General features: G+C 47.8%; 1 protein-coding gene across 13 annotated transcripts in view; it reads right to left on the reverse strand.

The window, feature by feature from the left end:
• Window positions 1-13,567, reverse strand: part of Cacna1d (calcium voltage-gated channel subunit alpha1 D) — a 322,551-nt gene that overhangs the window by 65,238 nt on the left and 243,746 nt on the right. For all 13 annotated transcript variants that reach the window (XM_085828488.1, XM_085828485.1, XM_021182194.2 and 10 more), the window contains 7 exons: window positions 12,643-12,763; window positions 9,686-9,800; window positions 9,126-9,195; window positions 8,291-8,357; window positions 7,583-7,730; window positions 4,458-4,587; window positions 1,209-1,268 (listed from right to left, as the gene is read on the reverse strand). In XM_085828488.1, coding sequence (XP_085684614.1) covers window positions 1,209-1,268; window positions 4,458-4,587; window positions 7,583-7,730; window positions 8,291-8,357; window positions 9,126-9,195; window positions 9,686-9,800; window positions 12,643-12,763 — 711 coding nt within the window. The remainder of the gene's footprint in view (window positions 1-1,208; window positions 1,269-4,457; window positions 4,588-7,582; window positions 7,731-8,290; window positions 8,358-9,125; window positions 9,196-9,685; window positions 9,801-12,642; window positions 12,764-13,567) is intronic.

Here is a 13,567-nt window from a genome sequence, read left to right on the forward strand (position 1 = left end):
TGTGCTGTTTTTTTTTTTTTTTTTTTTTTTTTTTTTTTTTTTTTTTACCACGGGGCCATAAGCCTTGGCCACTGCTCTGCTCAGCCCCAGTGTAGAGGAAATGAAAACCAAACCCACTGGCCTATGGTTAGGCAAGAAAACCCTAACTTTTATAAGATTTGAACATATTTGGAAAGGGTGGTTTTGAACGCATTATCAACATCAGTGCCACAACAGGGCAACTCCCTGTCTTCCTTAATTGAGGTTTTGTAAGTGGAAGCTTTTGTGAGAAGCCCAGTCTCTAGTTGCCCAACATAAAGTACTTGTTTTAGATGCACACATAAAAGCCTCAAAATACTTTAAAGGCAACTGTAGTCACTTCATTTCCCAGCTTCTCCTCATGAGGAGTTGGCTGTAACAACAGTATCTGAAGGCTTAGCTTCTGGAGGCTCCTAGACCTCTGCTGTGTCTCAGGAAGGAACTCCCCCTTGGGGTGCTCACCGTCGGGACACAACACACACAGTGACACCACCTGGTAGGCCATGCACGGGCAGTTCATTCAGGAACACCTTTGCTCTGTGCAAATGTAAGCCCGTCCCATTGAAAGAGACACAGAACATCTCCACACAAGTAGACCCAGCTTAGCTTGCAAGACCCATTGCAAGAGAGTAGTGAGTTACTATTCAAGGACACAGAAGCCACCATGTAGTCCCAGGAGCAAGGGGACAGTGGCTCCTGCCACCTCACAGGTGCTTTTCTTCTCACTCTGATGTCAGGAAGGGGAGAAGGACATTCACACAGAGTGTTATATCCATTATTAGTGAACCAATTTCAGAGGATTTTTTTTTTTAAAGAACAAAATGCAATTCCAACTAGAATGTGAAGCCAACATAGCTTCTACATGCACTCAGAGTTAAAGAAAAACTGCAAAAACGCGTTGGAATGGCCACAGGTGAAAAAAAAAATCCTATAGTTTAAAAAAAAAGTTCAGCTTGATCACAGAAGAAAAAAAAAAAAGCTCAAAGCACTTCACGCATCTCTCCTGTGCTTCAAGCACAGGAGGGGCCGAGGTCAGAGGAGCTGGCCGGCCTGTTACCTTTAAAATGATCTCAAAAGCAAAAGTACCCGTGAAGATGTAGTCCGCATAACCTAGTATCTGGAAGGGAAGCAAAGAGCGCAACCATTACTGCTGTGGCTGCATAGACGAGGGTCAAGGAGAAATGCGTTACCTTTAACAGGATTTCAACCGTAAAGATGGCTGTGAAGGCATAGTCAAAGTAGCCCAGTATCTGCAAGGCACAACACACAGCAGTCAGCACAAGGCACAACACCCAGCAGTCAGCACAAGGGTGCCAGACTCTTGCCCAAGAGTAGAACCGCCAGCTTCTGTCCAGAGGCCCTTCTCCAGGCAGGACAACCTTGGGAAGGCTGAGACACTCAGAAGGGCCCCTCTCGCCCACCCAAAGCTCGTCTTTGCAACCACCAAGGAATGTTGGGGAGCCTTGCTTCCTTTACCCACTTAGGCTGACTGGCTTCCCAGGCTCCTATTGTGACCCAAAGGGACTTGTTTCTGAAAGTCTTGTGTTAATAACCTTCCCTCTGCATGGGCTCCCAGTGGGTTGTAGCACCTGATAAATGAGACTCACACACATTTGGCAGTTTTGAACTTGAATGAAATGCTCTGCTATCTAGCTGTGCCTCATATTGGTGAAGAAATACAATGTCAGTGATGGAGTTGAGGGTGCCAACCAAGCACAAGGCCCCGGGGATCTATTCCCAGCACCATATGGCTACTGTTTTTAACTTTTAAAAGCATAAGTAAAAATGCTAATTGCATCAAATGAAGTCAGAAAATTTCACGTGTTCCTGTCGACCCCGGAAAATGTAATCATCAAGTGATCTCCTGAACCCACCCACATATGCAGGGATGGCTCAGTCTGTGACTTCCTCCTGCCACGCTCTGTAAACTCTGCTTTCTTTCAAGGCTGACTCTGGCCTTTCTGGGTCCATGCAAAGACTATACTGACGTAGCATTCCGAATTTTAGTATAGGCCGCTCTATTGGCATTCCTGAAAATGTCACCTATTATCTATAAAATCTTCTGAGCTCCTGACGCAAGGTTCTTGATTTTTTCAGAGCCATTAAGACTCAGAATCAGGGCAAGTGGGCTAGGCACAAGAAGTCCGACCACCGCAACAAGCTTACTCATAGTGTGCTGAGGACCCCATGACTCTCAACTGGAAAGATATCAGGCAAAACTGCCAGTACACAAGCTTGTCCTGGGTGCTGATCTCATGGATATGTGTGCTGTGGCTTTATTGCATCTGTCTGTCTGTCTATCTACCTATCATCTGTGACACATGCATATGCCACAGTATATGTATAAAGATCAGAGGACAACTTTTAGCTATTAGTTCTTTTCTTCTACCATCTGAGTCCCGGGAATTGATCTCAGGTGGCCAGGCATGGTGACAAGTGCCCTTTGCTACTGACCTGTCTTAGCAGCCCATCTGTGGTTTTGAAAGAACTGAAGATATCGATGTTGGAAGGACTGTAGAGACCATTTGGCCTAGGATGCTAGGGCAGGGACATCTGCTCAGGCCACAAAGCCAATCACAGGCAAAGAGGCTGGTGGGTGTAGTTCAGAGTCTGAGGGCTTTGTTATCTCCTCTATAGGAGTCACCACTGGAGCATGCAATACCTCTCCTCCATGGACGTAGGGGAGCTCTCCTCAGAGGTAACCCTTTCCCAAACTTCCCATTTCTGCGCTCCTAGGCAATGCTAGAGCAGCTTTGCCTAACTGTGTATTTTCTAGTCAACTATCAGCCCCCTGCCCCCACCTTTCCCTCATCCTCTCTTCCCACACTGAAAGTACCTGGCAGCCACACTTACGTGGTACCCAGGGGCCAATCCCAGTTCTTAGACTTAAGTACTTTCTTCATGCGGCCTCTACTCCCCTTGTCACTAGAAACTCAGCTATTGCTAAAATGAAACATTGTAGTGTTATAACAGAAGCACACACTCGAAAGACAAGGAAAACAAAGGAACTGAATACTGGGAAAGAGACGATGACACACTTAACCTGCATAGCCCCTGCCCTGTGACATCATGATTAGTCTCTAAACACCCTCCTGCCCTGTGCTCCATTTTTGTGATGGAGCTCAAGGACAGAGGGGTATGTGTCCACTCTGTTTAAATGCTAAATGAAGATGGCTTTGGGGATCTCGAATCAAAGCTGAGTCTGTGAGGATGGCCTGAGGCAGGCTCACTGCCTTTATCTTTACAGGGATGCTACCTGAGCCACTGGGGAATGTCCCTTCCGCAGTCTCCTGAGAGCATCCTTCCATCACTAATAGGTTTGCCAGGAACTGGAATGGGGAGCTATAACGTGAAGGCGTGGTTACTGAGACAAAGCCTGGCACTGAGATGCTGGCGTAAGAGGTAGCCTGTGCTTATGCTGCCTCTCCCGGGCAGTACCTCGGCAGCATCAGACACTGCCTTTCAAGATCCAGATGCGATGGCCAACGGGCCCATGGCTGTCTGAACGTGTCTTTGGCCTTTCCTCAGTGCTGAGTTAGATGAACTGTTAGGGAAGAGATCCTGAAGCAAAGACTAATTTAGAAACAAGTATCTTCTAACACAGATACATCAGTGCCAAGCCCTATTCCTGTTTTGCTGTGGATGTCTGTATCTGAGTCAGCTGCTGGGTGGAGACTTTCAGAGGACAAAGTGTTCCTATCGGCAAGTATAACATAGTATCATTAATAGTCTCAGATATTGGTGATCTTTTACAACATTTTCATACTCAAAATAGCTCCACTAGGAGACAAAATCAAATCCAACAATAACAACAAATACACTGACTTCTCCAGCATAGCTTCCTTTGAATTTTACCTTTTTGGGGGGAAGGGGAATTGGTTTTTAAAGGCTCTGAGCAGCCTGATAGGGAAAATTGAATGAGAAATGTATCCTTAAGCTATGAGGCTGGGTGAATAATCAAAAATATAACCACCACCTGTTGCCCCTTTCAACTTGGTCTCATGTCTTCTCCCTGATCTGTGTCTCTCACCCGAGGGGTAGCTGCGCGGCTTTAGGTAAATTCACATAAGAGGGCTTTCACTAGCCAAGGTCAGAGTTCCTGGACCTACTCATGCTGGGTTCAAGTTTATCTCCTCCCCTTAGGACTCTAATGAGCTATTAGTGTCCCTCTAGTAAGGAATGGGAAACCCCATAGTAAGAAGGAAGGAATGAAGAAGTCCCTGAAGACACGAGCAATATTATCGAGGCTTCTTTGTAATCAAGCATCTCCCCTCGCTTCGTCCAGAGAAAGCAACCCCTGGCACCACATAGAGCGAACACAGGAAGCTCTAGTCCCAGCCTCCCACGCTTGGGCCTGCTGTCTGGATGGTCCCTGACACAGGCAGGCTGGGGCTGACCCCCGGGTGCTCCCACCCCCATCGCCTCTCTCAGAGGCTTACCGTGTTGCGGAATGAGTGGCTACGGATGGGGTCCTCTGCAGCCAGGGCGGCGCTGCTCAGCATGATGAAGACCAGGATGAGGTTGGTGAAGACGTGGTGGTTAATGAGCTTGTGGCAACCCACACGGATCCTGTGGGGAAAAGCACCGCGTGGGCCAAGGAGCAGACAAGGGCCCGAGCCTGCTGGGGTCCTCCAAGGTGTGAGGCTTCTTCAGGAGAGAACAGGAAGAGGCTGGCCGGCGTCTAGGTTGCTCTTGTTTTCCACCCAGGGTGAACAATATGGCCCACAGTTTGTCCCACGGAGCCTACAGGCAGACTGTGGTATGAGAAGTTTTGTGCTGGGAGAGCTACAGAGAGCACTCCATCTAGTCTTTGCACATGGGGTTACTGTCCCTCCAAAAGATGGGAGCCAGGAGTGGGGATGGAGAGATGGCTCAGTGGCTAAGAACACTGGCTGCTCTTTAAGAGGACCTGGGCTCAGTTCCCAGCACCCATACAAGGACTCACAAACCCTCCATAACTCCAGTCCCAGGGGATGCAGCGCCCTCTTCTGGCCTCTGTGCGCATTACACACATGTAGTACAGACACATAGATGCAAGCAGAACACTCACAGACATAAAAATAATTTAAAAATAAGAGGCATCTGAGGTTTATGGCTACGGAAGAATGTTAAGGTAACGAATCTACTGAGAAGCAGAGGTAGATTTCAAATCTAGGCATGTCTACCCCTATTTTTCCCTACTACAGCATGAAGCCTGACTTATGAAAGGAAACCAGGCAAATGAAGTCCCTCGAGTAACTACCTATACAACCAACTACAACCCAGCTACTAACTGGAGGCCTAACTTAGGAAGACACTGCGGTAACAAACAGCTGAGCCTCAGCCAGTCACAGGCTGCCAACCAACCAGGCCATACTCCAGTAAGGCCCAGTGGTGTTATGGCCAGACGAGCTGCTTCCCCCTCATCCCAGTGTTCTGCCCATGATGCTCTCGCCACACCGTAGCTCCTAGAATGGCTTGCCTTCTGCTCTTGGGGCTGCTCCTCTGTGAATCATTCTGTGCTTCACTAAATGCTGTCCAATTTAATCTTCTCAAAGATATTTTAACACAAAGAGTGGGACACACTCCCATCTTTGTCTACAGGGCAGCTGTTTTACAAATATGACCTGTAATAAGTGAGACTTAGTGATGTCTCCTGCTGTCTGGAAAGTTGGTTATAAATGTCCTATTCTTAGCTCACTTTATGACTTTTATTTATTCTTTGTCTTTCTCACTCTCCCTCCTGTGTGTGTGTGTGTGTGTGTGTGTGTGTGTGTGTGTGTGTGTAAGCACACAGGCCACCAGTATAAAAAAGACAACTTTTGGGAGTCAGCTCTCTCCTTTCACATGGGCCCATCTGAAAGGATCACACTTAAGCTGCCAAGCTTGGTGGCAAGCACCTTTACCCACTGAGCCGTCTCAGTGGCCCATAAAGGTCACCTTTTTAGTCAATAGCTGATCCACAGTGACAAGCAGTCCTTAGAAGGCAGAGCAAAACTTGCCTTGCCGTTTGCTTATATGTGAGGATCTCATTGTGTCACATGGTGGGCTTCTTACTGAATCCTGCAACCCTGGGAAGCAAGAAGGACCACTGTACCTTTCAACCAGATCCAGGTCTTTCCCGACAGCTCTCGGGCCTATCAGAACCTCTCCTGCTCCACTGCGGTCCCACGGGGCTGGGTTACAACCTCCTCCCTCTCAATATTCAGATTTACAGCGTTTTCTTTGGTCAGCTGCTGCTGTGGCGTGGACTAAAGAACATGGATGGGCTTTGCCCTTGGAAGAGTCACTCTTCATTTCCAAAACTAAGAGTCACTTTATATGATGGTGGCCCCTCAGTGCAGGTCTCCCATTGTGGCTGCTCTGTGTTGTGCACTTCCTGAAAGGCTTATGCACTGCAGTAGCTGGGCCTGGGGGCAGGGATGCTCCTGACTTCTGGAGAAATGGACCCATTCCTCCCACACACATAAACATGTGATGAACTGCAGGCATCAGTAACAGTTCACAGCTGCCTTTTTGGGTTTTGTTTGTTTGTTTGTTTGTTTGTTTTAAGGATGTTCAGTGAGGAACTATACAAAAATCATCGGTGTGGGTCAGATCAGCCAGCAGGTAAAGATTTGTATGAAGCCTGACAATTCCAGAATCAATAAACAAATCCATAAAGTGGCCTCTAGCCCCTAGATGCACAGTGGCACATGTGTCCTCCTGTCATCTGCACAGAACACCAACACATTAATCTTGTAAAAGATCATGAAACTGTCACTGTTTCAAGGCCTCCAGCCTGCCTTGCTTCCCACCTGAGCCTCCTCTGGGCCTGTGAACTACACAGTGTTCCTCCCTGACGGCCAAGAACTACTTCTGCGATTCCTCTAGAAGCAAGCCTTTCCAGGAGCCACCTCTCCCCCTGGCAGCTCACTTAATCCCAGATGATTTAAACCTAGAAACCAGCTAGTAAATAGACTTCTTCCTCTCGCAGTCTGTGAGTCATTACCACGTTCCTGGTAAGCACCTTATCATCTTACTATGAGAAATGCTATTTTAAGCACAGTATCAGAGTGCTAAGTCAAATGCTCATAGCATATAAAGCATGATGAGCAATACCATAAAACTCAACAGGGGGGAAAAGAGCTCCTAAATGGGACCTGAAAATGAAGACGTTGTGCAGAACCTGCTTGCAGAATTCTCAACCCGTACAGCATCTTAAAACAAGATCCATGTGTTCAGAAAGGGCCCTAGAGTGGCCAGTGTACCCGTGTACACAACAGGAGAGCCACAGGCCCTCCCAGAACGTCTTACTGAGCTAGGCAGGCTCCTATAGTTGTTCCCATGCAGGCTGTGAGGGCAGGGATTCTAGAGCAGGCTCCTCCCAGCACTCTGTTGTACCCAGAAAGGAACAGGACACTTCCCCAGGGCTGAAAGATTGGCACAGGTAAGGAGGAGGAGGGGACCTTCAGGGGCCCTGTACGATTCAGGAGCACTGTATCAGAAGGGGGGTGGGAACTACTTTTCTTTACTCCAGCCCCAGCACGCTTAAGAGTCACCCAGAGAGAGATAGCGGTGAAGGGACTAGGAAGGGGGTATTTACGGGTTGGTCTTGCTAAGAATGAAGAAGGCGCTTCCTTCTGGGATGGGCGCAATCTTCTCCTTCATGTTCAACTCTGAGATTCTGCGAGGGCGGGGACCAGCAGGAACTTCGGGCTCATCCTCTTCCTCCTCCTCTTCCTCTTCACCTACTTTAAATGGAACAGTTTTTATAGGTGTGAAAGATTGCATATGGGTTTAAGTTATTGTTCTCAACTTCGCATTAAAATGGGGCTTAAAATTTAACAATGACTCCTGCTTCTGTCACTAAAACAGCCTCTCTTTTCATTCAGAATACGGGCTGCATGTGCATGGGGGTGGGGACATGCTCCTGTGGAAGGAGGCACCCTCCGGGGCACAAGGCCACAGTCAGACATTCTCACTGCCACTCCCCAGCGTCTGGCTGTTTCCCTACACCCCCTTGCTCAGTTTTAGGCTGAAAAACTTGGATTTTGAGTCACAGACACGCTTGCCTTTGGGCTTCTACATCTCATAGCCATTGTTCTGGCGGAAGCTATGTCTGTCTGTCCATCTTCCTCCTCTGCTTCCTGGAATTGCATTCACCTGTGCTGCCTGTGACTTTAGGGAAGCGTAGAGTTAACTGTTCTCTTAAGATCATGAGGCCTTCAGCCTTGGTGGCCTCAGCTGTGCGACACCCTCCCCTTCATACCAAACTGAAAGCCCTTCTGGGCCTCTCTGCCTCATATAATACCTGGCACATCACAGGGCGGGTAAGGGTCCTTATCTTCAGCATCTTCCTGATAATCATCAATTGTAACCTAGGATAACAGAGACAGACGAAGACTTGATCTACTTCAGAGGGCTAAAGCCAGAGGACCAGCCTGCCAGTCAGCAGCATGAGGGCTCTTACACACATGCATGTGTATGTATGCTCACATGCACATACATGTGCATCCATGCAGAGATAGTAAATGGAGATTCTCCTTCATCCAGAAGGTAGGAGATAGGTCACTCAGGTCATGGTCAGTGGGCACTGTACATGGCTCTATTCTTTGGCAGGCACATACACTGTGTGATAACCACATTTAGATTCTTGCCTCTCAGCTAGACTGTGAACTCCACGGAGATAGTCTAGTGTTTGCCATGCAACTGTCACTCAGCATTTATCAATTCAATGAACAAACACATCACAGAAATATCCAGAGCTGTCCCGGGTGTGATGAAGCCTGCTGGTGCAGCCCTAGACCACCTGGACTCTTCTTCAGTCATCTCTGGGAACAGTCATCTGCTAAAAACCCTGATTTAAATACCCACTAAGGAGATACTAACATAGCTGTGGCCATGGGTTATGCCCGACCACATAACCGCAACTCACAACAAGTAGTCCATGGCTCCAATAGCCACGTCTTATGGTGACTTGTTAGTGAGACAGCTCTTTGTCAGAATCTGGGGTCTATAAGGTAGGGTCTACATTTCACAGAAAAATACCACACTTAAGACACTCTTATGGTATAAGCGGTATAGTGATGGCGACACTGCAAGAGAATCGGTTTGAAACACAGAGAAGTTATTTTGGAAAAAAATACCTTGTTGTCACTGTTGGCTATCTGGTTGACTTCTGGTTTGTTGTTCTTTTTGTTTTCTAGGCTTTCTTTTCTATAGAGAAAAGAAGACAAGAAACCAATGTTATGCCTTAAAGTGCTAACCAGGGTCCTGACTGGACCGTGATAGATGAAGGACCAAGATTCAACAGGAAACCATGATGCCAAGAGTAGAGCGCAACCCCAACTCGGGGCTTCCTGTTCATCTCATGCAACGGAGCCTTTGCACGGATCACCTCATTAAAATTCCCGGCCAAGAGCTAATCAGCATTGAATGCATCACTTAATTTATGACACCAAAATTGACTGCAGTGATTCTTTAAGCACAGGGATGTGTGACTTCCATTCCTGCTCAGAGGATGGCTTGGCTCCTATCCAGGAGTCCCTTCTCTTTAGATGGTGTCACATGGTCACCATAATCACTGCAAAGCAGCAATAAGGGGCCCCAGCTCCTGGGAAGCATGTCTGTGTCCCCAGATCCATCAGGACATACGGCTGGACACCCCTAGCATCTCTGGGCAAATGCCTCCTGAACACAAGGTTACCTGGCAATTTTTTTCCTTTCTTTTTCTTCAGCTTCCTCTTTCTGAGCAGTGTTCAGACTTTCAGCATCAGCCAAATTGTCCACAGCGATGGCCAAGAAGACATTCAGCAGGATATCTAATTTGGAAATCTTAAGGGTACAACGTGTTTTAAATGCAACTACATGTAGTTGATAACGGCAGTGCCATGCTCCGCTGCTCACATAGGCTGGGAGTGGGTAACACTCACGTGGTACAACTGGAGAACTTGGTAAAATCCTACTTTAAAAACCAAGTGAAAAGCCCGGAAACCTCTGCAGGGTCTCCTGAGTATCCAGAGATCCAGGGAAACCCAATCTCATCAGCCCGTTGTTTGAATTCTGCTGTACGCTCACAAAGCACACTGTGTTTCCTTCTCTTTGAAAGTTCATGTTAAAACACACACACTCGAGGGATTCCATGGCAAACCAGATGCCTTCAAAGGCCACTTGGGATCGACCTGACGATCTCATTGTCCAATATATTAGGAGGCTTCTTCCTCTAACATGGCCGCCAGAGCCTGCTCTTTGCTCTGCAGATACCTGCTATAAATGGCAAGCTAGATTTCCTGCCAGAGGAGAATAGGCTATGTTCCGAAGGACCCCACTGTGGCTAGACTATGGCTGAACACCGTTTTTGTAAGTGGCAATGTATTGGGTGAATAAGTGTTTATGTTTTCAGAATGATAGCATTGCTTGTGATGATTTCTAGAATTTTTTTAAAAATGTTTTCTTAACAAGAGTATTAAGTCAAGAGATGTGGTTTACTTCCTTATTCACTCTTTATGAATACCAGGAAGCCCGGGGGTCTGAGGGGGAATCCACGTGTGGTGCATTATAGCTGTTTCCTTAAGCCTGATGCTCAGCCTACAGCAGGGACAAGGGAGGTAGGGGGAGGCAGGGAGGCAGGGAGGCAGGGAGGGAGGCAGGGAGGAAGGGAGGGAGGGAGGGAGGGAGGGAGGGAGGGAGGGAGGGAGGGAGAGAGGAAGAGAGGCAGGCAGGGGGAGAGGCAGGCAGGGAGGGAGGCAGGGAGGGAAGCAGGGAGGGAGGGAGGCAGGGAGGGAGGGAGGGAGGGAGGGAGGGAGGCAGGGAGGGAGGGAGGGAAGCAGGGAGGGAGGGAGGGAGGGAGGGAGGGAGGCAGGCAGCAGACTGTGGCCCTGTATACTAGAAACTTCCATGTGGGCTGCCATACACATCCATCATTGAAAGCTACCAAAGGCCTAACAGCAAGACTATTGTGAGGGGAACACAACAAGAAGCTGTCTAATTCTAGTCAAGACATTCAAAAAGGGAAGACACCTGGGTGAGTTACATCAACTCTTGGAAAAACCATCTGACAACATGGGAAATCTAGAAGCTCCTCTGAGAGCCTTTGCAACAGTGACTTGGGCAGCTCTCAGCACTGGGGATAGCTGTGTCAAGCATGTCTCTCTCTCTTAAGGGACCCCAGGAAGAAATAATCCCATCTCTGCAATGACAGTAAATCTGTGGGAAGCTGAGTCAAATCTAAATCCGGATCAGTTTGCCACCTGCACTCAGAGGCATGGCCCAGACTTCTTGAACAGGGGTGTTCTGTGGATTCATTCAGAAATTCTACAGAGCACCCTGGGCAGGCCAGCCCCTGCTGGGCACTGGGAATATGGGAGGACACAGGACACAATGGAGTATAGCTTCCAGCAAGAGACAGCCAACACAAGCAGCTCCTGAAGGCTTTTGTATGGTGGCATATGTTACAGAGAGCTTCACCATGGAGCTGGAGAGGAATGGCAGGGAGCAGTCTGCAGTCTCAAACCTAGCACCCAGTGTGACTACAGTCAGTCAGGAGGAGAACAGAAAAGGAAAACCATCTACTTGACAAATGTCCTCACGGGACACTCCACACTGTCTTACCAGGAAACATGCAAACACAGAAAAGGAGACTCCTGGCCCATGAAGCTGGCATCTGGTTGGGGATGGTTGTGGTGGGGGGGGCATCCACCACAGTTCCAGTGGACAATGACTCTACACATAGCCAACAGACATGGATAAAGTCTGAGGGGGATTCAGAGGTCAGTGAGCTCATCTCTAACCAGGAAGAAAAGGGTTGAGGATCTCTCTGGAGGCCAGGGTACTAGAACTGAGCCCAAGGACTCAGAGAGAGAGAGAGTTTCCCCAGAAATCTCACAGCATTAAACACTGCCCCTACAGACAGCAGGATGGGCTAGCACTAGGCTTTCTACACTGAAGAAAGTTCACCATAAGCACTAAAGATGACTGGGAGCGGTGAGCTCCAGAGGTCTGGACCAATAGGGAGCCACTCACAGTAGGACTTTTTAAATCGGAAGCATGAGGTCGTCATGTCTGTACATATGCTCATTAGCCACAATTACATTACAAAGACTCTTCGCATGGTAGGTCTTATACTAGGCACGAAGGAGCCAGAGTTATAACAGACACAACAGGCAAATATTACAAGACCCTGAAGGGGCTGGTGGCAGTGAACAAAATGGCCCCCAGCAGCCATCTGCCGGAATCTCAGCAGGGAAGAGGAATCAAACACATCAGAGGAAAGTTGCACAGCATGGTAGAGACCAGTGAGCAAAGCAAGACCAGGACAAGCCATCAGTGGCTCCTCACTGCTCATGGGGCGACAGGGATGTAGGCCTAGCCTCCCAGTGATGACAACATAATCTTCAGGCTTCCCTGCTTGTCCTGTATGCAGACCTGACACTACACTCATTATCTACTGGCACCGGTGTAAGCACTTGTATCCCCGAGAGTAACTCATACTACATGGCTCCCATCTGCCACATGGATTATAAAGCTGGCATGGAGCTAGCCAGGGAAAGGCATTCGTCTCCCTTAGCCCTACAGCTGCTACCGTCGCCACCACAACCACAGAGAAAGTCAGAAGAAACGAGACAGTGATGGTGACTACATAGTTCCAGTGGCTCCAAAGGATACAGTTACCACAGATGAAAAGGATGATGAAGTAGATACAGACAATCATCCCAGAAGAGGAAGGGCCTCCATAGGCCATGATGCCGTCATACATCACCGCATTCCAGTCTTCGCCTGTCAGGATCTGAGAAGAGAAGGGTGGAGTCAGACAACAGGCAGAAGCTTCCGACCACGGCTGTGCTGCCTGAGTTCCTCGGTCACTGCTAAGTCTCCCCTCAAGGCCTTTCTCAGCCCAGCTCACAATGAAACTGATCTATCTGCTATCCTATTAAACCTTCTATAGATTGTTTGATCTTTCAAGTAAGAGTGTTTCTTCTAGTTTCTATCCTCTCTCTAGACAGCAACTGACCTTGATACCTGTCTGTCTGGCACCTTCCTCTATAGATTAAAATCGACAAACACACAAACACCTAGAGAAACAGGCCACTAGTATATTCTCTGATCTTTTTAAGCATGAAGTAGACCATATTTCTACAACTGGCTTTTTTCCTATTCAGGGATGTTCCTGGAGACCCTGACTAAATAGGTTTTTCTTGCTCATTTTACTCCACACGTAGTATTCCACATAGCTGATGTACTGCAGAGACAGGGAATCTCTCTGTGCATTCTCAGAACCAGGGCATTCGGTCATGTGCAAGTGCATAAACTACCTCAAGAGTAGATATGATCAGTTTCAAAGGAAATCTTCTCTATTGATACCTGGTAATCCAATCCATTCTGAAATCCAACCAGATAAATATAGACAGCAGTTTTTAAAAACTGCTACCCCATGGGAAGAGAGTTTCTTTATTTTCTGTCCAGACAAACCAAACAACAACTGGGCAGATAATTAGAAAAGAGCTCTTTCTTGACTTTATTCCTAATAAAACTATGAAGAGACGCCATTTTACCTGTCAGGCTAGAAGCAGTCATGAACTACAAACACCTA

The sequence above is a fragment of the Mus caroli genome, unplaced genomic scaffold (genome assembly GCF_978045245.1).
Source record: "Mus caroli unplaced genomic scaffold, Mus_caroli_1 scaffold_12, whole genome shotgun sequence".
In the NCBI taxonomy this organism is placed as follows: Eukaryota; Metazoa; Chordata; class Mammalia; order Rodentia; family Muridae; genus Mus; species Mus caroli.